Source organism: Talpa occidentalis, unplaced genomic scaffold (assembly GCF_014898055.3).
Source record: "Talpa occidentalis isolate TD23 unplaced genomic scaffold, MPIMG_talOcc4v2.1 talOcc4.4, whole genome shotgun sequence".
Lineage (NCBI taxonomy): Eukaryota > Metazoa > Chordata > Mammalia > Eulipotyphla > Talpidae > Talpa > Talpa occidentalis.
The window spans coordinates 85740372-85766873 of NW_023604295.1; the positions used below are offsets into that span (position 1 = coordinate 85740372).

Genomic DNA, 26502 nt, shown 5'->3' on the forward strand with positions numbered 1-26502 from the left:
TGTAAGCCAGTGAAGTATGAAAGGAGGGAGGCTGTGCCCCAAGTAGCAGCCCATTTAGCTCTGGTGCTACCCCTGGTCAGTCCATCACCCCTCCAGGGAAATAGCAGAGGTCTAGACATTCAACTTAACTGTGTTACAGTCCCTATTACACCACTTAATCACTTTTTCCACCTTGAGACCCAGAATCTTCATTTTCCCAAGCATGAAAAACCTACAACTGGCAGGTTTTTCTGTTAAAAGTCCCAGCAGCCAACTGAGACAGAGAAAAGTTCACTTGTGACAATTAATTCTCAGGCATGAACTAAACAGCATGATTTCCTGACATAACTTTTTCTGAGTTGCTAAGAAGTAGCAGGGAAATCATTTGCCAAATAAATAAATAAATAAATAATAGATGAATAAATAAACAAATAAATGAAAATGCTGAGTGAAATGTTAAAGCAAGAAAAAAAATCAGGAATTGGTGAAAAGAGGAAGAGCAAGAAAGGCATATCCATAATCAAACTGGAACATTTGCTGATACGCACAGGTCAAATATATTAGATGAAATGATAAATGAACCAAGGTTTCTGAAGCTGTCTGTAGGTTAGGCAGGTAATGCTGTGGGGCCTTGGACAAGACAAAGGTGCTGGGTGTTGCTAAACTGAGAGCACGGCTCCCTGGCAGAACAAGACAGCAACACTGCAGACTGTTCACACTCAGGGTTGAAAAATCTCATTTTGCAAGATAGGCTCCAAACCTGGATTGTTATGTGAAATTTCCTGATGTTTTTAACACTTCTTGGACCAAACCAAACCAGATCTTTAGTACAGAGAATCAACATTTCCTATAGGAACTTAACATGGGGAAAAAACCTCCCTCTGTCCTGCCTGGCTATCCTTCCCGACTCCTCCACCACTGCCAGCCCTCCACAATTAACCCCAGAATTATCCTGCATTCTTACTCCAGGACGAAGTAATAGGAAGGACTGTAGCTTTAGTTTCGATCAGGTCTGATATAAATCCTGACTCTACCCATTAGTCCTCCTGTAAGTCAGGGCAGCTTAATTAACATGTCTGAACCTCAGGTCTTTCCACCTGAGGGAGAAAAGGGAAATAAAGCACCGAAGTCATAGAAGCTCTGAGGAATGCCATGAGAAATCCAGTTCCAGGTCTAAAATAAAAGAGACATTAGAACATATTAATCCTTTTCCACCATACAATTTAAAAATCCAGCTTATAACCAACAGCAGAACCACATAGTTAATGAAATTGTCAAGGATGATACCAATAAATGAAAAAATAATAATAAAGTGAAGATCTCTAAGCATCGATACCATCTAACCTCAGGAATGGCTGTGAAATCTGGCCTACCACAGACATCACATTCTTGAGTGGTTTCATCAGTTCTCAGCTGGGGGAGCAGTAGGTGGTAGGACAGGATTCCACGCATGAACAAGATCTTGGAGCTGAGCCACCACTAGTGCTGAAGCAATCCTTATTGCAACACCCTACAGGCGCTGAGACATGCCGGCGATACACAGCTCCCCTGTGGTAAACTACTGCACAGAGAGCCCTGAAACTTAGATACAGATGCTAAAGAAATACTGCAGGCAGATAAAGCTCAAAGACACCTTAAAGGAAGGGTAAGCATTTTGAACAAAAAGATTAAATCTCATATGAGCCCACAAACAGCATAGCAGTCTCAGCATAAACAAGGTGGCAAGAACCCGTTTTGCTCTGTGTCCAATATGTCAATCACCATGATTTCTACTGTGCACCTATCATGTGCTACTGAAACTGACAAAACTCAGTCCCCACCTTGTGCAAAATACTCCCTCAGCCCTGTATCTGTCTCTACTCTACCCTCTCTCTCCTTCCATCACAGGCACATTTTCTTTTCTTTTCTTTTCTTTTTTTATAGAGTTGGCTGAAATTGCTCCCTTGCTTCCTCACCTCATGAGCATTACTCAGCCCTCTGTCATCAGTTCTCTGCCTCTGCCCCCTATTCTGCTCACCCCACACATACAGCACATCCCATGCAGCCTTGGCCAACACAATGACAGTGGCACTCCACTGTCCCGGGTCACTTGACTTCCCTGCCGGATAATATTAGTCATAATTCCTCATCTTCTAAGCACTCTTCTCAGTTCACTTGATCAATTCTCCCAACTTTCTGTCCATGCTTCATGCTCTTCTCTTTCCCTAGGATTGCTCCTTAAAACATATAACCCAGTCCTCTCTTTTCTCCCTTTACAGGGTGGGTTCAACACAGGCCATCTCTTACTCTTTCTATCACTGATCTTCTGTTGACCTTAATTTGTGTCACTAGTCAGAAGCACACTCCTGGGCTCCAGACCTATGTATCTTCAACACTGAGCAGACACACCCATGTGGGTAATACGCAGGCATCCTGAAATCAATAAATCCTAAATTGAACTCCATGGTCCCTTTATATGCTTTTCCTCTCATGAGCCCCACATCAGTGAAAGGAAGTAATACCTGCTGTGTTGCCAAATACCTAACACTCCTCCTACCTCATCACCAACATCAGACAGCCATTAATTCCCGAATAAGCCTTAAATTTGTCACATTCCTCCATCCCACAATGCTATCATTATTTTCCCAGTCACCTTATTTTTGGTTGGAGTCAGCATTTCCACATGTTCCCTTCCAATAAGACCTTCAGCAAACCCGCCACAAGCCAGATGTCACAGGTGCCCTGGAACTCCCCTGTTCCCTGTTTGCCCTCATCAGGGTTCACCTCAGTATTTCCACAGCCTCTCACTCTGTAGTGGTCTATTTACTTCTGGACCTTCAACTAGCTTCTAAACTCCTGCAGGGCAGAAACTGACCTTTCTCATCTTTATAATAACAGAACCTGGAATATAATACAATTCTCACTGGATGCCCTGATGGAAGAGATCACATAGTGGTTAGGTAGAAAAGCTAGGTAGAGATTCCCAAGGTAGAGACAGAGGAGAAGAAAGGTGGTCAGTCAAGAGCAGGAACAGGGAATGAAGAAAAGGAGGGGGCATGTCCTCAGAGGTGGCAGTTTGCTTAACTTACAGCAATAATATGAAAATGATCTTGAGTTTTATTTAGTCAAGAATAATGGAAGTAACACATGCAAAAACTAACATTTATAAAGCATTTGTTTATAAGTACATATTCTAATTTTACCTCATAACAATGCTATAGAGCCAGTATTACTGTCCCCATGAATCAAAAAATTAATTATGGGACAAGCAAATTTCTCCAAAGTTTACTGCCAACTTTTAATTATCAGAACCAACATCTTTTTATTTCCACACTCCATGATCTTCAACACAACAAAAATAACTTCTTACATGCAAATTTCCCCAGAGTTTACTGCCAACTTTTAATTATCAGAACCCAACATCTTTTTACTTCCACATTCCATGATCTTCAACACAACAAAAATAACTTCTTATTTTTAAGTAGCAATTATAATCCGCTACCATATAATAAGTCAGGGTTAGAGAACTTATAAAAAGGTCTAACCACCTGGGTTATTCACAAAGAATATAGTCACAAGAAGCAGGAGAGATAGAGAAATGAAGCAAGAAAAAGAAAGACCAGAAGAAGAGGTCAGCCCAGAGGCCCACACACAAGACTAGCAAAGCCTCCATCTGGAGGATGACTGTGGAGAAGCCAGACAAGGAGAGAAGCACAGGAAACAAAAGAATAGAAAGACCAAGTAAATGACTGATGAAAAGAGAACTACCCAACAGAGTACTGTGGTTATAAACTCTTTCAACTAAGAGATGAAACAAATATTTGTAAAGAGAGATAAAGCAAAAAGTGGTTTCTGTTGAAGGGAAAAATTACAGTTTAAAGATGAGTTTAAGGAGCACAGACATAGCATACTTCAATGTAGACAATGAATTGAAAGTTTAGGGAAAGGCTAAGAAAGACTATTAAATAGAGGGAATGGCTCATCTTAGAAAGTTCACTGAAAAAATGAAAGAATGAGGAAGTGTGAGCTAAATTTGGGTAGCACTTCATTGAGAGAAGATAATAAAGATGGAGAAGGCAAGAGGAAACTCTCAGAAGGCCAGAGGAGAACAAAACCTCTCCGATTCCCAATGCTGGTCAACAATTTAATTCCAGAAAATTCAATATCATGTTTGAAATAATTAAAACCCAATTCTTCCATTAATTTCAATAGGAATTAAGAGAATGGGAACATGGATCCCTAAAATACAAATCATCACTCATATTTCAGGATCTCTAAATTTGGGGGCAATTTTAAATAAAGAGACACATAAATGAATCATACAGGTGTCTAAGCAATGTTCCTCACCTACTTAAGAAAGTGGACATGCTGAATATACTACCTTCTTCCACAGAGGACAGAGGATGTGCTTGTTAAAGACTTTATCCTTGGTCTTGTCATCCATTATTGCATTGCTAGCCTCTTTTCATTCCTTTTCTTTCCTTTGTACATTCTCCTTTTTAACATTATTGAAATAAACATATAATTTTCATTTAAGTATACAGTTAAATTAACTTTAGCAAATTTATAGAGATATGCAGCATAATACGGTTCTTATCACCCCTTACACCCTTCAGTTAATCTCCATTCCCATTGCAGATTGGATAAACATTAATTTACTTCTCTCTGCAACTTCCTAATAAAAACAACAGTTTAAAAATGGTCTAACGATTTGATAGACATTTTACCAAGAACACAGGAAAAGATGCTCAACATCATTATCATTAGGGAAATTCATATTGAAGCCACAATGATAACTATCAGAGTTCCACAGAGGAATATTTCCTGGACATTTTATCTAAATGATATGTGATATTTTGTATCTGGTTTCTTTCCCTAGCAAAATGTTTTGAGATTCAGCCATATCATAGATGTATTCTATTCCTTTTTATTGCTCAGTAGTTTTTCATTGCATGGTTGAACTACATTTTGATTACCCATCCATGCATAAATTGACATTTGGGCTGATTTGACCTTTAGCTAACATGAATAATACTAAGTTAAACTTTTGCATACAAGTCTATGTTTGCATAAGTCTATGTTTTCACTTACTAATTTGAAATTGTTGGGTGACATGATAAATTTAGGTTTAGCTTTTTAGGAAACTTTTCAAAGTAATCATAGCTACTTTTAAATTCCCAACAGCAATGTATGAGGGCTCCCACATCTTCATGTCCTCAACAAAACTTGCTACTTTCTCTTTTATGACCACTCTGTAATAAGTCATTGTGGCTTTCATATGAATTTCCCTAGTGATTAATGATGTTGAGTATCTTTTCCTGTGTTCTTGGTGAAATGTCTACGCAAATCTTTAGACCATTTTTAAACTGGATTGTTTTCTTCTTATTAGGAAGTTACAGGAATTTTTTTGTATATTCTGAATAGAAAGCTTTTTCGCCTAGTCTCTTTACTTAATAACCCTCCAATACCTCTATGACCTCTGTTTATGTCTCACTCACTTATACACACTACTTCTCTTTTGGTGGTGTGAACCATTTTTGAACTGTTCTCTAGGAAGGTATAAGTGTAACCAAGAGGAGAAAAACCATATCATTTGGGAACAGAGAAACATAAAATTAAAGAGGTGTTCGTAAGTTAAATTTGAAATGTTTGAAATTTGAAATGAAGAGCTGGATTTAAGAAAAAAGGGCTTATTGAAATCCAACAATTATCATGAAGTTTAGAAAATTGTTTCAATCAATCATTCTGGTAAACTTTAATAAAGAGTGGGGTTGCAACTCTTTACCTTACTTTTAATATACTCCAACTTCCAAAATGAAGGTACAGTATCAGCCCTAATCATTGTCTATGCTCCATTAGCCAAAAAGTACATTTTGAGCATACACTGCATGTTGCAGTGATTCAGAGTGAGGCATGGATCAGGTGTTCTAGAACTCTCAAAAGAGATTATGGCCTGGAGTGGGAGGGCAGGGTAGACAAAGAGACCAGTGAAATTTTGGGAATAAAAAATTTTTCCATCTACTACCAAATCTGCTACCTAAATTTCATGTGATACTGGGGAACAAAAGAGGACAAAGTAACAGAAAAAGAAATAAACGCATCTCCAAATTTTACTTTAACCTCCAAAGTGCTCTTTTCTTGCTGACTCAGCAAATGTAACTTCTCACACTAGCAAGAGTGCTTTGTACTGGGCGGGGATGAGGTCACATGGGGTCTCTCTGCAGCTGTCTATGAGCAATATCAGTGAGGGGACCTGAAAGTCTCACAGGATTTCATTTCATGAGCAACAGTGTCACTTCCCTGACAGTAAAGCCCTTCACAAGCACACTTGGGTTTAGTCACATACACTTTCCAAAAACAGTTCCTAGGACTTATTCTCTCTTTGATCATCTTTGATCAACATGAGGGAAGTCAGAAAACAGAGAACAGACAGAGGTAGGGGAAGGAGAAGTGGGGGAGAAATGTTGTAGGGCATTCAACACCACATACACATATGGCCTCAGTTAATCTTTATAAAAATGTGAGGAATTTCACTTATAAAATTTCAAGTATCTAGCCCAAATAACACATCACTCAAATCCAATTTAATTATGCTCCCAGTCAAACTTTGAGATTAGACACAATATAGTCGTCACAAAAAAATAGAGACTCAGAAGACAAATGTTCAGATAACATTAAATTTTTAAGTGAAAACTTTAAGAAATACATGGAAGCTCAACAATATTTCAGTCCTGACAGAGATTATTTGGGGCCATCAGTCCATTTTAAGAAAGGTCAGGTAAGCTGATGGAGGTGACAAAGCTGGACAATGTAAAGCCAGAACTAAAAACTTTAAGAGAACAGTTTGCTGAATGCATTTGAGACTATGAAACATTTTAGATCTTAAAAAAATAAACAATTTCCATTTTTCTATTAAGTCTCATCATATACACAATTAATTATGTGCTCAGGTTTCTAAAAAATGAGATCAAAGTAGGGACTGGAAAAAGAAGTTAAAATGTCTTGAGTGTGTCCCGGGTAAATATATTATAGATATTTTGTAAAAGGGTGGTCCCCAGGGAAAGAGGCGGCTCCAGGTTCCCTGCTCCACCCAAGGAAGGTTGGAGCTGAGCAGGAAGGAAGGGGAGGCTTGAGAGGAGACTGGGAAAAGGAAGGAAGCAGGATGAAGAGCCAAAAGGAGACCCAGAGGAGGCACATGGAGCAGAAAGACATGTGAAGAAACAAAACTTACTTCTTGGTCTTGGATTAGTTGAAACAGATTTGGGTGAGAGACCCATAGGATGGTAAACAATGGCAACTTTTATCTTGATTTTGCTCTTTCCTTCCAGAATTATCTGGCCATTTCTGCCCCCTTTTTTTGGGTCCCCAACCAGGAGTGCTTCATATTTGAGGCAAGATTTTGGGTTTCAGTGGCCCTGCTTTGGGTCAACCCTCTCTGGCTAGGCATTTGCCCACGAGGGGACGGGTAACTGCAGGTGCTTGATTTGGAAGCTATATTCTTTTTCTTGTCTTTGTTGCACACTTTCCATTAAAGGTCTTATGCACTAGAGTATGTTTTGCCTTGATGTGGAGGATGGCAGAACCTATTTAGAATGGGTGGGTTTGGGGGTCCTGGGGTCTTACCCTGCCCTGTAACAATTTCACATAATCATTGCTACAATTTTGTAGTATAATATAATTATCATTCTCATGCCATGAATGAGGACACTGAGGCACAGAGATTAAGTAACTTTCCTATTACTACACATTGACATTCATATGGGGAGCAAACACAGAAATGGCCCATGCTTTACAGTGGCCTGAAACAGGACACAAAAATAGACAACTATTGTGTGATAGTGTTGTTCATATCCAAAGAGTATGCACTTTCTGAATCATGAAGGCATATATATTTTTAACTGAAAAGATCAAAATACTGCATATTCAAATTCTTTTCCAACTGTTTTTCTTCCCCTGCTAGAAAGCAAATCTACAAATAACACAACCTATGCTGAACACATGCCTCAGTCATCCCCCAGTGTTTCCTGACATGTATTTTTGCTTCCAGTTCATCACAACTAAAGAATGGGGCTCAACCTGACACTTGCAAAATTACCAGGTAAGCCATTGGAAAAAAAATACAAAGAACTTACTTGATCAATAGCTATTATTTATACTATGTAGCAAATTTGGGATTTTATCAGTCACTGAACGAACAAACAAAATAAACCAGCATTTAGCCTGGCCTTTCATTAAGTATAAAACACTAAATATGGAGGATGGGGTTGCTGAGACAAAGTTTACTTGCTTTCACTTTTGCTTTAAACTTTGTCTCATCTAGAGACTATCTATAAAAACAAATGAGATTAAATAACATGTCAAAATTTTTCTATGCCCAAACTAAAGTGCACATTACTTTCCAGGTGTAACAGTCTAAACCAAGTTCACTGATGTTTCCAAAAAGGTCAAAGGCAGTAGCTACTATTGTTATGACTATTTAGAAAAGTGATTGAATAAAGGCAGCAAGGACAAAGAAGTGGTTCCTGGTCATTTGCATTACTTTAGTATTTCACTCTTACCTGGCAGGTAAAGCAATGAGAACTTCATATTGGTGAGAACTTCATATTTTGTGATAGAGGGTGGCATACCCCAGCAAGCTAATGTAGCTTCCCCAAGAGAAAAAGAGCCAAGACTCTTCACCACTCCATCATTCATAACAGGACTGTTCTTACTGAGACAAATTGTAATCAGTACCCCTAAGAAAGGGAGTGAACCCCTAAGTACTTGATACTGTGCTGGAAATAATGCTAGCAGAGCATTTAATTGTGGGGAGATCCAGCAAAGAGGCAACTATTTATTCCATTTTACAAAGTCACAAAGTGACTAATTCAGCAATGTCAAATAAGACTTTCTATAATGATGAAAATGCACTTTGTCTACATTGTCCAAAAATAATTGTCACATGTGGTTACAGCTATATCTAGCCACAAACCCCATGCATGTCTCCAGCGCACGCACACACACAAACACACACACAGACCCCACCCTCATCCTTATTTCCAAATACATACCACAATACCATTCTCACATAAACTGGTAGAAAATGATCATTTACAATGGGACTAAGTCATTGCCTTTATTAATAATTTCAATTTAAAAGGATTTGGGAAGGGGGGAGAATAGCCAAGGAATTTCTGTCTTGAATTATATCTCTGTGTCATGTTCTGCATTAAATAATACAGGAAATGGCACTGTAATAAAAAGTATGTGAGAAAATAGCCTTTGCACTGTAAAAAAATAGCTTATACTTTTACATATTTGAATCACTAAGCTACCTATCATTAAAAATTTCCTTAACTTTGCCAAGTTCTTTACTGACAGTGAAAAACATGGTAAAACTGCCTGGTGAGGAAAACCACTCACATTTAATGGTAATTGCTCCTGAGCAGGAACACTGTGCAGAGAAATATTTTGCGGGGCCTCCCCGGTGGCGCAGCGGTAGAGCGCTGGGTTGCGAAGCTGCCCGCAGCCTCTGCGGCGCCGGTTCGATTCCCGGCTGCTCCCCGGCCACCGGAGGAGGGTCCCACATGGTGCGCAGACCTCTCCTGCCACCCGCTGCTCCCCTCAGCAGTGTACTTCGGTCCTTCTGCCTGTTCTGCTCCCCGCTCTGGCTCTGGTGAATTCTCTCACCCTCCCGCGCTTCTGACTGTACCCAGTGCATGTATAAACAAAACAAATGAACAAACAAATAAATAAATAAATAAAAAAAAAACATGCCTCTATAAAAAAAAAAAAAAAAAAAATTAAAAAAAAAAAAAAAAAAAAAAAAGAAATATTTTGCGAATGCTTTGCGCAGTGACACAGGAGAGGAGAAATGATGGCATTAACTGGCAGAAAAGAATAGGGCATAGATATAATTTAAAACAAATTAGTCAGATGAAACTCTTTATATGAAGTTTTGAGTCTTCCACAGCAACACACAGATATCTCCCAATGACCTTCTTTTCCTCTGTGCTACCATATTATTTCATAAAATAACCCCAACAGACTTTAACCACTAATTTGTGTGAGTTGCTTTGTAAATGTGGAATTTGTAAATGAAATAATAACCAAGCCCAGACTTATCCCACAGAATTAAGAAGTCTTATGTTCCAAAATGCTAATCCCACATATAAACTAAGAAAGCAAGTAGTACGAATGACATAATCAATAAGCCAAATGCCAGACTTTCTCAAAGCCACAAGACAGTTCAGTAACCACTGTGAAATGAGGCCACTCACTCTTGCTATTTATTTATGAGACTGTATCTAACATTCTGATTTAAGACTCCATCTGTAATAACCATCACTAATCAGTAATCATTTAATGAGAGTATTCGTTCTTACACTTAAAACTTTAAAATATTATTATTTACTGAATGGACGCATAATCCCTAACCAATCTTGAGAAGCATTGGTCTCTTCTATTCCACCACTGTGGAGTGGAATTCATGGCAAATGCAGTGAGCCAATGCTGAGAGCTGAAATACTCCATGACTAGTATATTGCAGTTGTGAACCATTCTATTTACATGTAGAATGGCTCTGAAGATCATTCATAAGAAAGTGACAAAGCACAGCTCTGGTTCCAGGAGATGATGTAACTGGTTCCTTCTCATGCCACGTCCCTTCAATGGAATACTTATCCTTGACCTCTCTCTGCTTTCCCTAGGGCTCTAAATAGGTTAAATGACTACTAATAGTTTAAAATTATTAGTAAATAGGCAAAACTGCACATGTTATGAAGCTCTTAATGGTACAGACACTGATGTGAATCATGTGGTACAGAAGCTGCCAAGAGAGCAAACTTCAGTAAATCAAAATAAGCTTGAATGATACTGATACTGTTCAGGACAATATTTCAAATTAGCAGCAGTCACAGAGATGGCACCTCATTCAAGCATTTGAAACTTGTAAAGCTTAATGATACTGTGGGGCTCTCGTAACAGGCTAGTCCAGGTATAAATTACTAGCCTGTGTAAGGATATTTAAGCCAGGAAAACCAGTTTTTAAAAACACTTGTACCAGTGAATAAAAGGGAAAGAATTAGAGGCAAGGTTACTCAAGAAAAGCCTATACTTAAATTTCAGGCAGCAATTTAAGAACCTGTTTCTGGATTATAATCATCAAAACTATCTTCCCTGTTTTACTTTTTTTTCTTTTTTTGGTGGGACCCTCGCTGGTGGCCGGGGAACGAACCAGCGCTGCAGAGGCTGCGGGCAGCCTCACAGCCCAGCGCTCAACCGCTGCGCCACCAGGGGAGGCCCCTTGTTTTACTTCTTAAAAGAAGGGAACCAAAATATATACTATACTGCCTGTCATGGAGGGAAATGAGGGCTAAGTTCATGCTGTTACCTTGGGGGGAAAAAAATCATTCCAAAACATAGCAGCAATTACAAATATTAGGGAGGAGTGAAAATTCAGAAATGACCTTCCATAGAACTCTACATCCAAAAAGGTCATTTTCAAATTGCGTTAACAGTTCAGATTTTCTAGAAAATCAGACCATAGAACATGACTGGACGGCATGCCAACAAGGAATTGCAGATGCCAATGACGTCTGGTCCCTGTGGGACCAGTGGGGTCCAAGCAGGAAGACTTGGCAGGAAGTAGGGTCTTGGCAGGAAGATTCAAACTGAATTGCAGTCTGAACAAGATTTTGCCTAGAAATATTGAGTCCTCCTGCCAAAGTTGTTCAGCAGAGGAACCTCTCCTGCCTCAGGAACAGGATAATTTTAGGGCCCTTATTGGGGCTGGTTACTGTATGGGAGGAGTGAATGGGGAGCATGACATCAGCAAGAATGCAGAGCCATGACCTGGAACTGCCCTTGCATGTATCTCCCTACAGAGCACACCCAGGGGGCTGTTTTTTATGGCTGCCATGTACATCTAATAGTCAAAATCTATTTCACAGATTATATGAATTGTGGTATAAGTTTTTAACAACATTCCAAAAACACAAGATGTGTCAAAATTTTATATAATAAATACGATAGGTAATCTAGCCTTGTAAATAAAAATATATAACAGTTCACAATTACTTTTAATAAGTTGTCCTCCTTGATAATAAACTTAAATATTAAGAATAATTGCTTCTTTTTTGTTTCTATTCCTAACAAAGGTTCCAAAGTGCTCAAAAGTCAGTCATCAGTTTTCAAAAAAATTGAAACGTCCATGATTTTACTTTCCCTGTTTTTGGTGATTAAGCAGCTTAAAACTGAGAGGAGAAAAGATTATTTCAGACAGCATGCCAAACACTACCATGAAACAATAACCACGTCCTAGTCATTCTATTTTCTTTTTACAGGAAATTCCAATGTTCTGCCTCCGGATTTTGTTGATTCTATTTGTAATTATATCAAACGCCAAATTAAAAATTAGACCATTTCCATGGGTATATTCATTTTCATTTTCAAAAGGTTAATGTACAACCAGAAAAGTTACTCTTTACTCAGAGGTTTCCATTCAGCAGGGGCTCAGAGATGGGGTAGTGCCATCAGTATTTTGCGTTTAAAACATTAACAATGCTCTAACCTGGGTCTTCAATTGCTCAAGACATTTTTAAATTCATCCAAATTTGTAACAGTTCAGCCAGTATGCGAGCCTGGCAGTCTGTGGGGCATGAGCAGAAGCACCGGAGTGACGTCTCCCTGCTTCTCCCACAGATAACGAGCTACACGGCCATGGGAACCATGCTCCAAGCAACACAAGCGATGGATGGAGAAAAAACACCACCACCACCACCGAGTTTGACACAATTGTCTTGCCTGTACTTTATCTCATCATATTTGTGGCCAGCATCTTGCTGAATGGCCTGGCAGTGTGGATCTTCTTCCACATTAGGAATAAAACCAGCTTCATATTTTATCTCAAAAATATAGTAGTTGCTGACCTCATAATGACGTTGACATTTCCATTTCGAATAGTCCATGATGCAGGATTTGGACCTTGGTACTTCAAGTTTATCCTCTGCAGATACACTTCAGTTTTATTTTATGCAAACATGTATACTTCCATCGTGTTTCTTGGCCTAATAAGCATTGACCGCTATCTGAAGGTGGTAAAGCCATTTGGGGACTCTCGCATGTATAGTATAACCTTTACAAAGGTTTTATCCATTTGTGTTTGGGTAACCATGGCTGTTCTGTCCTTGCCAAACATCATTCTAACGAATGGTCAACCTACTACAGAAAATGTCCATGACTGCATGAAATTTAAAAGTCCCTTGGGAGTCAAATGGCATAAGGCAGTCATTTATGTCAACAGCTGCTTGTTTGTGGCTGTGCTGGTGATACTGATTGGCTGTTACATTGCCATATCAAGGTACATCCATAAATCTAGCAGGCAATTCATAAGCCAGTCAAGCCGAAAGCGAAAACATAACCAGAGTATCAGAGTGGTAGTGGCTGTGTTTTTTACCTGTTTTCTACCATACCACTTGTGCAGAATTCCTTTTACTTTTAGTCACTTAGACAAACTTCTGGATGAATCTGCACATAAAATCCTGTATTACTGCAAAGAAATGACACTTTTCCTGTCTGCATGCAATGTGTGCTTAGATCCAATAATTTACTTTTTCATGTGTAAGTCATTTTCAAGAAGGCTGTTCAAGAAATCAAACATCAGAACCAGGAGTGAAAGCATCAGATCCCTACAAAGTGTCAGAAGATCAGAAGTCCGCATATATTATGATTACACTGATGTGTAGCAACTAAAGATTACTAGGTATTCCCATTTGTTGAAAAAAAAAAAATCAATGTGTACAAAGTGTAAATAAATGTTTCTTTTGATTATCCTCGTTTAAATCCATCGAAATATGAGTAAAAAGAAAATAAAAATGGTACGAAATTTGGGGATAATTTGGAACTAAAAAAAAAAAAATCAGTAAACATTAAGGCATACTAAAAACTCAGATCAATGACAGGTAATGTGAGGCTGAGAAACAGGGCTCATGATTCAAAGCTGAAGGAGAAGATTGCAGAGACTGAAAAAGCCATGGTAAGGTTGGTATACTACCACTGTCTTCCAGGAAATGCTGTTGCTCTGAGGCTGCTTTTGTAGAAAACAGAAGGTATAGAAAACAGAATCCTATCTAGACCTAAGGTTTAAGATTTGGGAAGAAAACACAGCTCATTTACTGCAGACCCAACTAAGTAAATATTGATTGCTAGGCCTCTGTTATTCTATCTACAAACCATCTAGAACCTTCGCCGTATGTTTCCATGTCTGAGGAACATTAAAAAAACTTGCATATAGTGGAGGTAGGTGGGAAAATATTTAACTATATTTTTAATCAATATGTTTTTAAAGACCAAGGTCAATTAACTGATTTTAAACTTTAATTATTTCAGAGAGCATAATGTGGCTGAATATTAAAATAAGTAGATCTTGAATAATTTGTGTTTATGTTTGCCATTATTACACCCCTGTGCTGCCTGTAAAATTTCATGTGCGAAGAGTAGAAAAAAGAATGTGAGGGCTTGTTTAATAATCCAGTATATTGGCAGCATTTCTTTCACAAACTTTTTCCCTTTGCAAGGCAACAGCTGCAGCTCTTTCTGCCCGCTTGTGTCTGTGCAAGCGCCTTCTTTCCTTTTCCTACAAAACCTGTCCATTTCAAATTAAAATAATAATAATAATCCAGTATAGTTCAACAAGAAAACATTTAATAATCTTTATTTTAAAACATTAGTAAAATAATCTTCCCTTTAAACTACATCTCACCCTTATTAGAGATAACATTAGCTTAAAAAATATAGCCTTCAGATGAAGAACACATTTTGTATGTCAAGTCAAAAAAGAAGAGTAACCTTTTAAATCTTAAAAAATATTTTCTCCATCAATATAAACTCTTGTGTGTTCATTCTTTGTCAAAATATTCAGCAGCCTGAACACTGACTAAGCACCTGATTTATTCCTGTAAACACAGTAATAAGAGTTGGGTAAGCATTAAAAGAGGAAGAGCGAGGGTTGTTTGCAGATAAAAAAAGAAGATATGGTTAACAGAAACAGAGCACACACTCATATAAAACAGTATGATACTTTATTAAGACTCCCATAACTGTGTGCCAAATTTTGAAAAGTTAACATGAGAAAAAATGAAGGCACAAGAATAACTCAGCATAACAATAATTAACACTGTGAAGTATCTAGTAGGTGTCAACTTTGGCAATGGGGTTAAGTGGCAATGGAGTTAAAAGAATTATCTAAGTAATTCTATCAAAATATCAATCTCTCCATTAAGATTCCAATGCCATCAATCCTACAGACATACCAATTTATGGATTAATACATAACTCACTTAGTCATTTGCATAAGCAACTCCTCCCTCGATTGTGTGACACTAACTAGGTCAAGACAGCCATGTTTTCAAATAGCTAGTGTGAAAAGGCAGCTTGAAAAGCTAATACATTTCTCCACACTCTCCATAATGTTGAAGATGAATTATAACTACTTCATATAAAGAGGAGGAGCAATACCACAGCTGGGAAAATATATTCAAATAGAATGTATTCCATCATCTCCACCCTTCCCTTTCTTCACTACATCACAGCTCCTAGTCAAAAACTTCAAAATTGATGATACCCACTTCACCGTGTGTGTGCATGTGAATGTGCATGTGAATGTGTATATGTCTGCATCTATGTGTGCATGCTATTCAATGCATGTTCATCTTAAACCCCAATACTAAGAAACTATGATCTTTCATAAAATCAAATGGTTCTGACACCCTGGAATTTACCAAACATTTCTGTACCTCAAGACCTCATTTAATAATCTAATTTAGGACTTAAGTCTAAAAGGTCTTTAACACATATTGCCTCTCATTTTAAAATATTTAATTGATTTTAATGTTTTCAAAATTTAACAACTACATAGCATATTTAATATGATGGTGGATAGGTCATCTTAAAACAATGAATTAGGAAAAAAAAGTCTATTTTTCCCTTTTTTTAAAAAAATGCCACAAAATTTAAAAAATAAGAAAAACAAATCAAATAAAATATACTGCTTGCATATTATACCAATGCCCAAACTGTGGTCACAAAAATTACTTATCCAGTCTAAACAGGAATGAATCATTTACATGAGTGAAATAAAATAATGCCAATTGGGATAACATAAATATAAAGAATATACTGTATCAGAGGTTAATAAAAATACTGCATTACTATTGAAAACAAAAACCATTTGATTTCTTCTTAAGAACTACTTGGTAGTTTGGAAATAATCTGAAATCTTAGATTTCTTGGATAAAACCTGTTTATTTATTCAGTATTTCAGTATTTTAGCAATAAATAACAGTTATTTTTTCTATTATGCAGACAAGAAATATATTCAGATAATTTCAAAAAAGAAAACATTCAAAGAAACTAACACAGAAAATCTTTCAGTGTCTATTAATTTTATTATATCCACTATACATTTCATATAATTTTATTCTCATTTCCAAATAGTGTGTCAGTATATTCTTTCTCAACTAATGATTCAAGGGAATGGTAAGTAGAAAAATCCATAAAATGAAATAGCTAAGAGAAAATTGTGTGGGTGCACATGTTTATGCACAAAAGCACAGTCTAAACATAAATTTTATGATCACTGTGGGAAAAAGTAATACAATAAGAACAAAATAAACCTAAGGAAATGAGACCACTTAAAGTAATAAAAGGAGATTTCTCCTCCCCAAACAAAACACAAGAAGTTAGCTAGTAAGTCAATAACTACTTACCAGGCAAACGCCAAATAAAAACAACAACAACAACAACACTATGCTAACAAGACATTTGAAACTATCTTTGAATATCTCTAAGGGAATTCTAAAAGTGGAAATGAAAGTATTTTTTAAGATAACAAAATTTCAAATATCAACATAACACAATCATCTTATAGATACATAACTATTTAGCATACCATGTAGCCCTCTATCACCATCTATTGGCAAATTTCATGAAGGAAAGAACAAGTGTTCTTTTAATAATCTGTAACTAAACTGTAATAGGCTTAGCTCTTCCTGCAGTCTTCCTTCAGTTAACTTCAGTGCTAATGTACACACACACACACACACACACACACACACACACACCCCAAAAAAGGTCCTGGCACTTCCTAGAAAAAATGTAAGATGAAAACTCGAAAAGTATAATTAAAATCTATGATAAGTTACCTTACAGATGTAAAAAGAACAAAAACTAAAACAACTATAGCTACAACGCATGACTTTCATGCATAACTGCTACATATATTGATTGCTCTTTCCTAATTAATACACAGAAAAATTAAAAATAAAATATAATTTATCTATGGATTAAAAGTATGTAAAATTATTATCAGAGATGAAAAGATCAAACAGAAGATTATCAGTGTTGGTGGGAATACAAACTGGTCCAAACCCTATGGAAAACCATGTGGAGGTTTCCCAAAATATTAAAAAGAGATCTGCCACATGATCCAGCAATTCCATTCCTTGGCATATATACAAAGAATGCAAAAATACTATTTTGAAGGGATACATACAATCCTATGTTCACCGCAGCACTATTTACAATACCCAAGTTATGGAAACAACCTAAGTACCCAAAGACGGATGAGTAGATTAAAAAGAGGTAGTACATATACAAGAATGAATTAAGAAGGAAAAAAAAGAAACTCTTGACATTTGTAACAAAATGGCTAGAACTTAATGCTAAGTGATCATACTAGTATGAAAGACAAACATTGGATAATTTCTCTCATATGTGGACTATATAGAAACAAAACAGAGGAACTAACAATACTAAAACTAAACTCAAAAAATGCCTAGAACAAATATTGATGAAATTCATATGGAGCCACAAAAAAACCTCGAATAGCCAAAGCTCTCCTGACCCAAACAAAGGAGAATGGAGGTATCACATTCCCAGACTTCAAACTATACTACAAAGCCAAAACAATTAAAATAGTGTGGTACTGGAACCAAAACAGACACATAGACCAATAAAATCAAATAGAAAGCCCCACATATATGGACAACTAATCTTTGACAAAGGAGCAAAGAATTTGCAATTGACCAAGGACAGTTTGTTCAATAAATGGTGCTGGGAAAACTGGACCACCATTAACAAAAGAATGAAAGTAGACCACCACTTCATACCATACACAAAAATCAACCCAAAGTGGATAAAAAATCTGGACATAAGATCTAAAACCACAAAATATATAGAATATAGCTAAAACACTGTAAGACATGCATCTCAGTAACATCTTTAAAGACTCAACTCCTCAAAGCAAAGAAAGTGAAAGAAAAGATAAACAGCTGGGATTACATTAAACTAAAAAGCTTCTGCACACCAAAAGAGACATTAACCAAAACAAAGAGACACCCTACTGAGAAAATATTTGCCCTCCATACAACTGATAAGGGGCTGATCACAGAGATATACAAAGAACTCAAATGACTCAACAAAAACAAAGTAAACAATTCAGTCAAAAAATGGGCAGAAGAACTTAAAAGACATCTCTCCAAAGAGGAAATGCAAATGGCCAACAGGCATATGAAAAAATGTTCAACATCCCTCATAATCAGGGAAATGCAAATCAAAACCTCAATAGAGATATCACCTTACACCAGTAAGAATGGCACCTCTTAAAAAAAACCTAGCAACAACAAATGTTGGCCAGGATGTGATAAAAGAACTCTTCTACACTGCTGGTGGAACTGCATACTGGTCCAACCACTATGGAAAGCTGTGTGGACACAGGACCCAGCCATTCCACTACTAGGGATATACCCAAAGGACACAAAAACACTAATTCAAAAGAATACCTGTACCCCTATGTCTGTTGCAGCTTCTAATAGGTAAGACTTGGAAACAACCCAAATGCCTAAAAACAGATGACTGGGTCAAGAAGATGTGGTACATATACACAATGGAACACTATTCAGCACTCTAAAAAGATAAACCAATGTCATTCACAGCAACATGGATGGAGCTAGAAGGGATTATGCTCAGTGAAATAAGTCAGAAGGAAAAAGAAAAATAACGGATGGTTTCATTTATAGGAGGAATATAGGGTAAACAAATAAGGCATTAGGGAAAAAATAATAACAAAGCAAAACATAACAAAAAAAAAACATAACAAAGCAAAACAAAACTAAACAGACAACTATAAACCAGAGACAATCTGCAGGGGAGGGGGAGAAAGAGGCTTCCCTCACAATGAGGGAGGGAAGCGCACAAGGGGCTATGGTGATGGTGCATGGGTGAAAATTGGAAGAGTAAAGCAAAGAAAGTGAAAATTTAAAAAAATAAATAAATAAAGCAAAGGTGGTGAAAATTCTATGGGGACTAAACCTGAGAAAAGAACGGAAACATTATATTAAAAAAAAAAAAGAAGAAGAAAAGAAAAATGATGTAAAATATACATTTGAAAAAAAGGAAAAAAATAACTTTCATTTAGTGGAAGGACTGGCATGATAACAAAGAGGGAACAACCCAATGGTATATGGTGGGAGGATATGGGTGCTCTGGGGTGTGGTACGGTGATACACAGCTGAGGTCGTCTGGACCTTTCCCCTTCATCATACAGTAGTTGTAAACCAATGTTACTTCAATAATTAAAATAAAAAAAGACTGTCAGTGTTAACGTTTTTATTTCATTTCTGGGAAAAAAAAAAAAAACTCATGGCATTTCAGTGGCAGCTTTTGTTTCAAATATCCATTCATTTTTTTTTTTGAAACCACAATAAGATATCGTGTAAAATTTTTTTTCAAAAAAAGGATATCATGTAAAATTACTTTTAAAAAAGGAAAATGTAACTTCTGTTAGACAAATTCTTTATCCCATTTGAAAACAATATATAAGCTAAATTGGAATTTCCCTTATTTTAAACAGTTTTGTTAGGCAAGCATTCTTAGTAAGATTAATGTGGCCAGTTTCTCTTTGAATAAAGTGAAAGACTCTCTGGGGCCTGAATCTGGGCACAGCAGTTCTCAGCAATCAACCAATACTGAGCCTAAATTGCTGCAGCATGAGAACAAGGGTCTAGAATACTCACCAGATATCCCTGGTCTTAATCTCCAAGTATAAGTCCAGTTTTAAATGTTATATAGAAGACTTTTCAACATACTCTGGACACACTTACATGTGTTCATGTCTGGATAAGCATATAACGTGGAGAACTAGATTTAACTGATTCAGACTCATTCTTCCACCACACCTCCTTCATGGGGGTGGTAGGTAAGTTTGCCTCACTGAACTTTCCCTCGCTGCACATCCAGAGGCTCAACATTGCCATTCAGGTACTCTTCTATAATAACATTGAAATCTGACCTGAATGCACTGTTACCACTTTTCATTTCTTTGCTACGCTTTCATTGTTGATGGTCAAATCTTCCAATTGTCTGTTTTGTAGAATGCCGTGGGTTTTCTCACTGGCAAGCAAGGTGACACAACTGGCAAGTAAGGTGACACAACTAAACACTTGGCTGCTTATGCATGAATTGAGAGCAGGTATGCCACTGACCAATCACAACAGACCCTGAAAGATGTCACAGTCACTCAGTGTGATGCAGGTGTGTTATTTACACAGTAAACTGTGAACTGCGAGAGCTAGCAGCAAACTTGGTACTTTATGCCATCACTCACAGTAAACATACTGTGAAAACTAAAATTTAAACAGTTGTTGCTGGGAGACTGGTATTTAACAAAATCAAGGTAACAGAAATAGATGCAAGTCAGAACTGTAAAATCAAGGACTGTCTATTGGGGTGTGTGTGTGCACCCATATCATAACACGAAGGAAAAATAGAAATTTATAAAATAAAATGCAATGTAATATGCAAATACTAGAAATATTTATGAGATTAGTCATTCATTGAACATGAAGTATCACGTGCTTGCATTTATACCTGAAATCACATGAATTCAACAGCTTCAAACTCAACAGTTATGACCCAAATGCGACTTCCATAATTACCACTGATGATTTTCTAAAATGGCAAATAATTGTTAAGATTCCAAGCAAATCTATTGGGATAGTATAGTGTATACTGAGAAAGCTGACACATACTCCTCAACCATTTGCAGACAGAAAGAAGATTAGGACTAAGATTTCAAGCAATATAGAAACACAAGCCTCTAGATAGCAATAAGGCCTAAATAGATTTGGGAAGGGATAGAGAATTAATCATCAATTCAGAAATCAGAAGGGGCCTCCCTGGTGGCTCAGGGGTTAAAGTCATCGCTATCAAGCTATAGCCAGCCACTGCGATGGTATGAGTTCAATCCCCAGCCAAGGAGCTAAGCCATATAGCACAGTTGGCCTCTCCTGTCCCGCCCGCTGCTCACCTCATCAGTGTATTTCAGCAGATCTGCCTGCTCAGCTCACTACTCTGTCTCTGGGGTGAACCCTTTCACCCCCACACCTGGCCTCCACCCCAGTTCTTGATGCATAAATAAAAATAAATGTTACAAAAATCATAAGGCAATTTTTTCATATCCACCTCTCTCCATAAACACAAAAAGGATAAAAATAAATGATTTCCATGAAGCCAATACACACACACACATTTCATTAGGTGCCTGTTTTGAAATGTAATATGGTCTCTGCAAATAGTATACATTTTAGTCCCAGCTATAGTAGCTATCCTACTATTATCCAATTGAAAAGTAAGGAAACCTAGGCACACCTGTCAATGGTTAGGAAGTAACTAGGTGACAGGAAAAGCTAGGGAAGTAGCCAGACTGCATCACTTTCTCTTTCACGCCATACAAGGTACCTCCAGGTCCTTAAACTCAGTGTACAGCATCAGCAGGCACCTAAGCAGGAAATCCTGCTTCTTTCTTTCCCACTAACAGCTGTACACCCAATCATGCCAATATGCACTTGTCTCTGATGGGCAAACCAGGTCTCTGCCCTGCCTGGTGCTGCACTGGATTGTGATCAGGGTAAGGGGTGGAGGAGGCGGAATGTTGGTGAGGTTCATTCTGAGCTCTCCTCAGTAAGAACTAAGGAGTACAGCAAACATACAGTGTGCCAGACTGAGAGAACAAAATAAACCAAATGTTATGAATTTAAACTGACAACACTATTGCATAAGACCCTGATTATCCTGCTCTTTCCCAATCCCTTCTTATACTTTTTTCTAATACACTTGTTAGGGGGAAAAGGATGTCCCAAAGCAAATTCCATATAGGCTTTGTGGACTCCACCCCCACCCCAGGTCAAAGCCAAAGACACTGGGAACTCCAAATCCCATCACCACCAAAGGGAAGGTGGCTGGGACCTGAGGGTGGGGTTAAGCAGCCAGGTAAATACAAAAGGCAGACACGTGGGCTTTGGGGTTCCCCCATTTTGGCTCTCCACCAGCTCGCAGCGTCCGGCCAGCTCGGAGAGTGATTTTGGGTTTCCAGGTAGTCGGATAGGGTAGGACGCATTAAAGACTTTATTTCCCTATTTTCTCCCTGAGTTGTACATTTTCCTTATTTCTTTTTCTCTTGTAAATAAACCTTTTATTAACCCTTTTGTGTGTGTCTGTAGTATTCATAAGTCCCTTTAAAGTGCGCGGGTGAGGACCCACAGCCAGGAACCCGTTTAATATCGGGGTTGCTCTATAACACACTTAACAATGAATGATTATTTTCTAATAAGATAAAAATAACAAGTGTTTATTGTGTATTCAATAGGGACCAAGTGGTATTCCCAGCACCTGACCTTATATACTCATTTCATTCCCATGACATGACCCCAAGGAAGCACTAATACTACCTCACTTCAGAGATGAAGAGGGTAAATAACACCCCAAAGTCAGAAAGGCTGCTGCTGGGATCTGTGATTCAGCAACCTGGCTCCAAAAGCTCAGGTTTGAACCGAAATATTATATCGGATTGTTGGAAAAGTTATGATGCGTTTTTCTTATGTTTTTCAAAGAAACACTATGTCATGAATTTTCCAACAACCCAACAGACACTACCAAAAGCAATCCTAATTATTTATGTACCACATGCTATGAACACAAATAAACTATGTCAATATAGCAAATAAAGCAGCATTTGAAATAGAGAAGTGCTCTCAACACAAGCCACAATAATTGGGTATGTATGAAAGATAGCTTATATAACATGATCAAGTGGGATTTATCCCAGAGATGCAAGAATGGTTTAGTTGATATGAATCAATTAGTGTAATACAACATATCAACAAAAGTCAAGATTAAAATCATAATACAAATAGATGTAGAGAAAGCAATTGATAAGATTAAGCACCCATTTATTATAATACTCTAAACAAGATGAGAAAAGAAGGAACCTACTTCAATGTAATGCAGCCCATATACCACAAATTAACAGCCAACATAATAGTCAATGATGAAAAACTAAAAGATCTCCCTTTAAGATCTAGGACAAGACAGGGATGCCTATTGTCTCCGCTTTTGTTTAACTTAGTATTAGAAGTTTTGACCACAGCTATCCAACAAACACAGGAAAAAAAGGGAATCCAAGTAGGAAAAGAAGAAATGAAACTAATACTTTTGAAAGTGATATATCATATATTGAAATTCCTAGAGTCCAATCCATCAAAAAGTTTTTAGAAACAATGAAAATAGCAGTGTGACAGGTTACAAAAATCAACATAGAAAAAATCCATAACATTTTATATGCCATGAAAAAGAAGCAAAAGAAATTAAAACTTAACTCCATTTATGATTTGTTCCAAAAAATTAAATACCTCAGAATCAAACTAAAAAAAGAGATAAAAGACTTACACAACAAGGACTGTAAGATGTTTCTGAAGGACTCAGAGAGCGACATAAGGAGATGGAAGGATATCCCATGCTTACGGATGGAGAGAATCAATATAATCAAAATGATTATCTTGCCGAAAATGATATATACATTTAAGATAATCTCCAAAATCCCAGCAATATTTTTCAAATTGCAAGGGCAACAATGAGAAAAAAAGAAGAGAAATGAAGGTATCCCATTATCTATCTGACTTCAAATTTTACTCTAAAATAACAGTACTAAAATTATGGTAGTGGCACAAAAATATGAATCAACAGAATAGAATCAAAACCCAGAAGTACATCCATGTACACAACAGAACCTAATCTATGATAAAACAGTGTTGACCACACAATGGGGAAAAGACAGTCTCTTTAATAAATGGTGTGAGAAATTCGTTAAGTCACACATAAAAGAATGAAGTTGGATCATCACAACACTATAAACAAAGTAAACTCAAATGGATTAAAAATCTTGATATAATACCGCAACATTGGCAATATAGGTCAGACATTAATAATAAGGTTTTTTTTTGTGATTTGACCACTACAGCAAAAAAATTAAAAGCAAAAATAAATGATTGGGATTACCTGAAGTTTAAAAAGTTTCTATACTGTGAAATAAAATACAAGATTATTAAACAAACCCCTACTAAATGGGAGAAAACATGTGCACAATATGCAACTAATAAGGGAAATATCCAAGATACATTTTTTTTAAACAGGCATACAATTCAACAATAAAAAATCTAAGTGGCAGCAAATATGAACAGGCAATTCACCGAAGAGGATATCCAGAAGGCCAAAAGATGTATGAGAAAATGTCCATTGTTACTTCTAATAAGAGAGGTACAGATTAAAAACACAAGATGCCATACCTCATCCAAGAGAATGGCACATATTCATAAATAGATAGATAGATAGATAGATAGATAGATAGATAGATAGATAGATAGATAGATAGACAAATAAACAAATAAATAAAATAGTATTGGAGAGGATTTGGAGAAAACAAAACCTATTACTCCTGGTGGGAATGTGAACTGGGGCAACCATTATGGAAAACAATCTGAATTTTCCTTTAAAAACTAAAAATAAAACTATCACATGATCCAGCAATCCCACTCAGAGGCATGTATCTACAGAATACGAAATCATTTACACAAGAACCCATATGTTCCAGTGTTTATAAAGTCATTATTTACAATAGCTACGACATGGAAACAGCCAAAATTTCCATCCATGGACAATTGATCAAGAAGCTATGGTATATACACACCATGGAGTGTTATATAATCCTAAGAAAGGATGAAAAGCAGACACATTCAACAAACTGGGTAAAGCTGAGAGAAGTATGTGCAGCAAAGTAAGCCAGAATTATAAAAATAGATAGTGGACATTTTCACAGTAGACAACTCAATAACGCAAATCACTTCCAAATTCCAACGGACCTTAATAAATATCCTGAGGGCTCTTATGTTAAGGGAGGGGGAGGGAAAGGGACAAAGAGATAGGAGAGGGTTGTAAGGGGAAATACATTAATTAATTAAAAGAAAGATGGAGACAAGGGTGAGGAGGGGAGTGGAAGAAAGGGAGAAAGAAAATTCTTGCCATTAACAGAACATTCAATTCAATCAATCATGCACATCTGACCATTTCATTAATTTATCATTTATTGTCAAAATACGGATACTTCCTAAAGTGGAATTATCATTTCCTATGCTTGGCACAACAATAAGAATTGAGTCAACCAGGACATATCCACATTAGGACTACTACCTAGTTAAACTAATAGCTCAGGACAAGCAGGAGGAATTCCAGTAATCCTGCCCTCTCACCAATGAGAAGTCCATGTTATAATGTCCAACTTACTGACAAACTGTGAGCCCCTGGATGCTGGAGTAACAGATACCCCCAAAAATCTCTAATGGATGCTTCCTGGGGATGTGGCTAATGTTTTCTTGGTTATTGCTTTTTGCTAGGGGTTTTGTGTTTAAGTTCTTCCACTACTCCAAAGCAAAATAATTACTAATGTTTCCTAACACTATTAATTACTAAGTACAAAATTTATGATTGATAGGATTTTGACAGATTTTAGAGGTGTAAACTGTATTTATTTGCCCTTCCAAGACACTGGTCTCCATGGAGAAATTAAACCAACAGGTTGGTCAGGAATCAAAGCTATATGAGGACATTGGTGTCGGCCAACTACAAGGAGGACCGTGATGCTCCAGAGAAGCTGTTGATCACCCACCCTGCTCAAGTAGAATGAGTAAGTCATAAGCATAACCACAGCTTAGTCAACCCACCTTTGATCTCTAAGAATCAGAAAAGCCACAAGAGCAGCTGCTCCTTGAATAGTCCATTCAAGGTTTACACAGTGACAGAAATTTGGCCTCATGGAGTCTTCATTTCGATTATATCAACTGATCCATACAAAATGGTATAAGAATCACTGAAGTGTTCCAATTATTTACTAAGGAGATATAAAGCTCTTACAGCATTAATTGCCTAAATTCACATTTCTCAGCCAGGTTGCCAAGGATAACCTCACAACTCACACAATCCACAGTACAAACAAGTAATAAGTGTGATAAGCTATTATCACTTTGCTGGACAGAGAAGATTGATTCTACATAATTTCAGGAGTGGCTTACTCTGTGGGTGTGGAAAAAAAAGGTAAAGAAAGAGTATGTGATCACCACAGCACTGCATCTAACTTTAATCTCAGTCAAGTTCCCTGAAGTCTTAACATTACAAAACTTT

General features: G+C 37.1%; 2 protein-coding genes across 2 annotated transcripts in view; one reads left to right on the forward strand and one right to left on the reverse strand.

The window, feature by feature from the left end:
• MED12L (mediator complex subunit 12L) overlaps positions 1–26502 on the reverse strand; it is a 374036-nt gene that overhangs the window by 136681 nt on the left and 210853 nt on the right.
• Positions 12575–13771, forward strand: GPR87 (G protein-coupled receptor 87). Its single transcript, XM_037525799.1, has one exon. It carries the CDS (start codon positions 12873–12875, stop codon positions 13680–13682), a length of 810 nt encoding a protein of 269 aa, XP_037381696.1. The 5' UTR covers positions 12575–12872; the 3' UTR covers positions 13683–13771.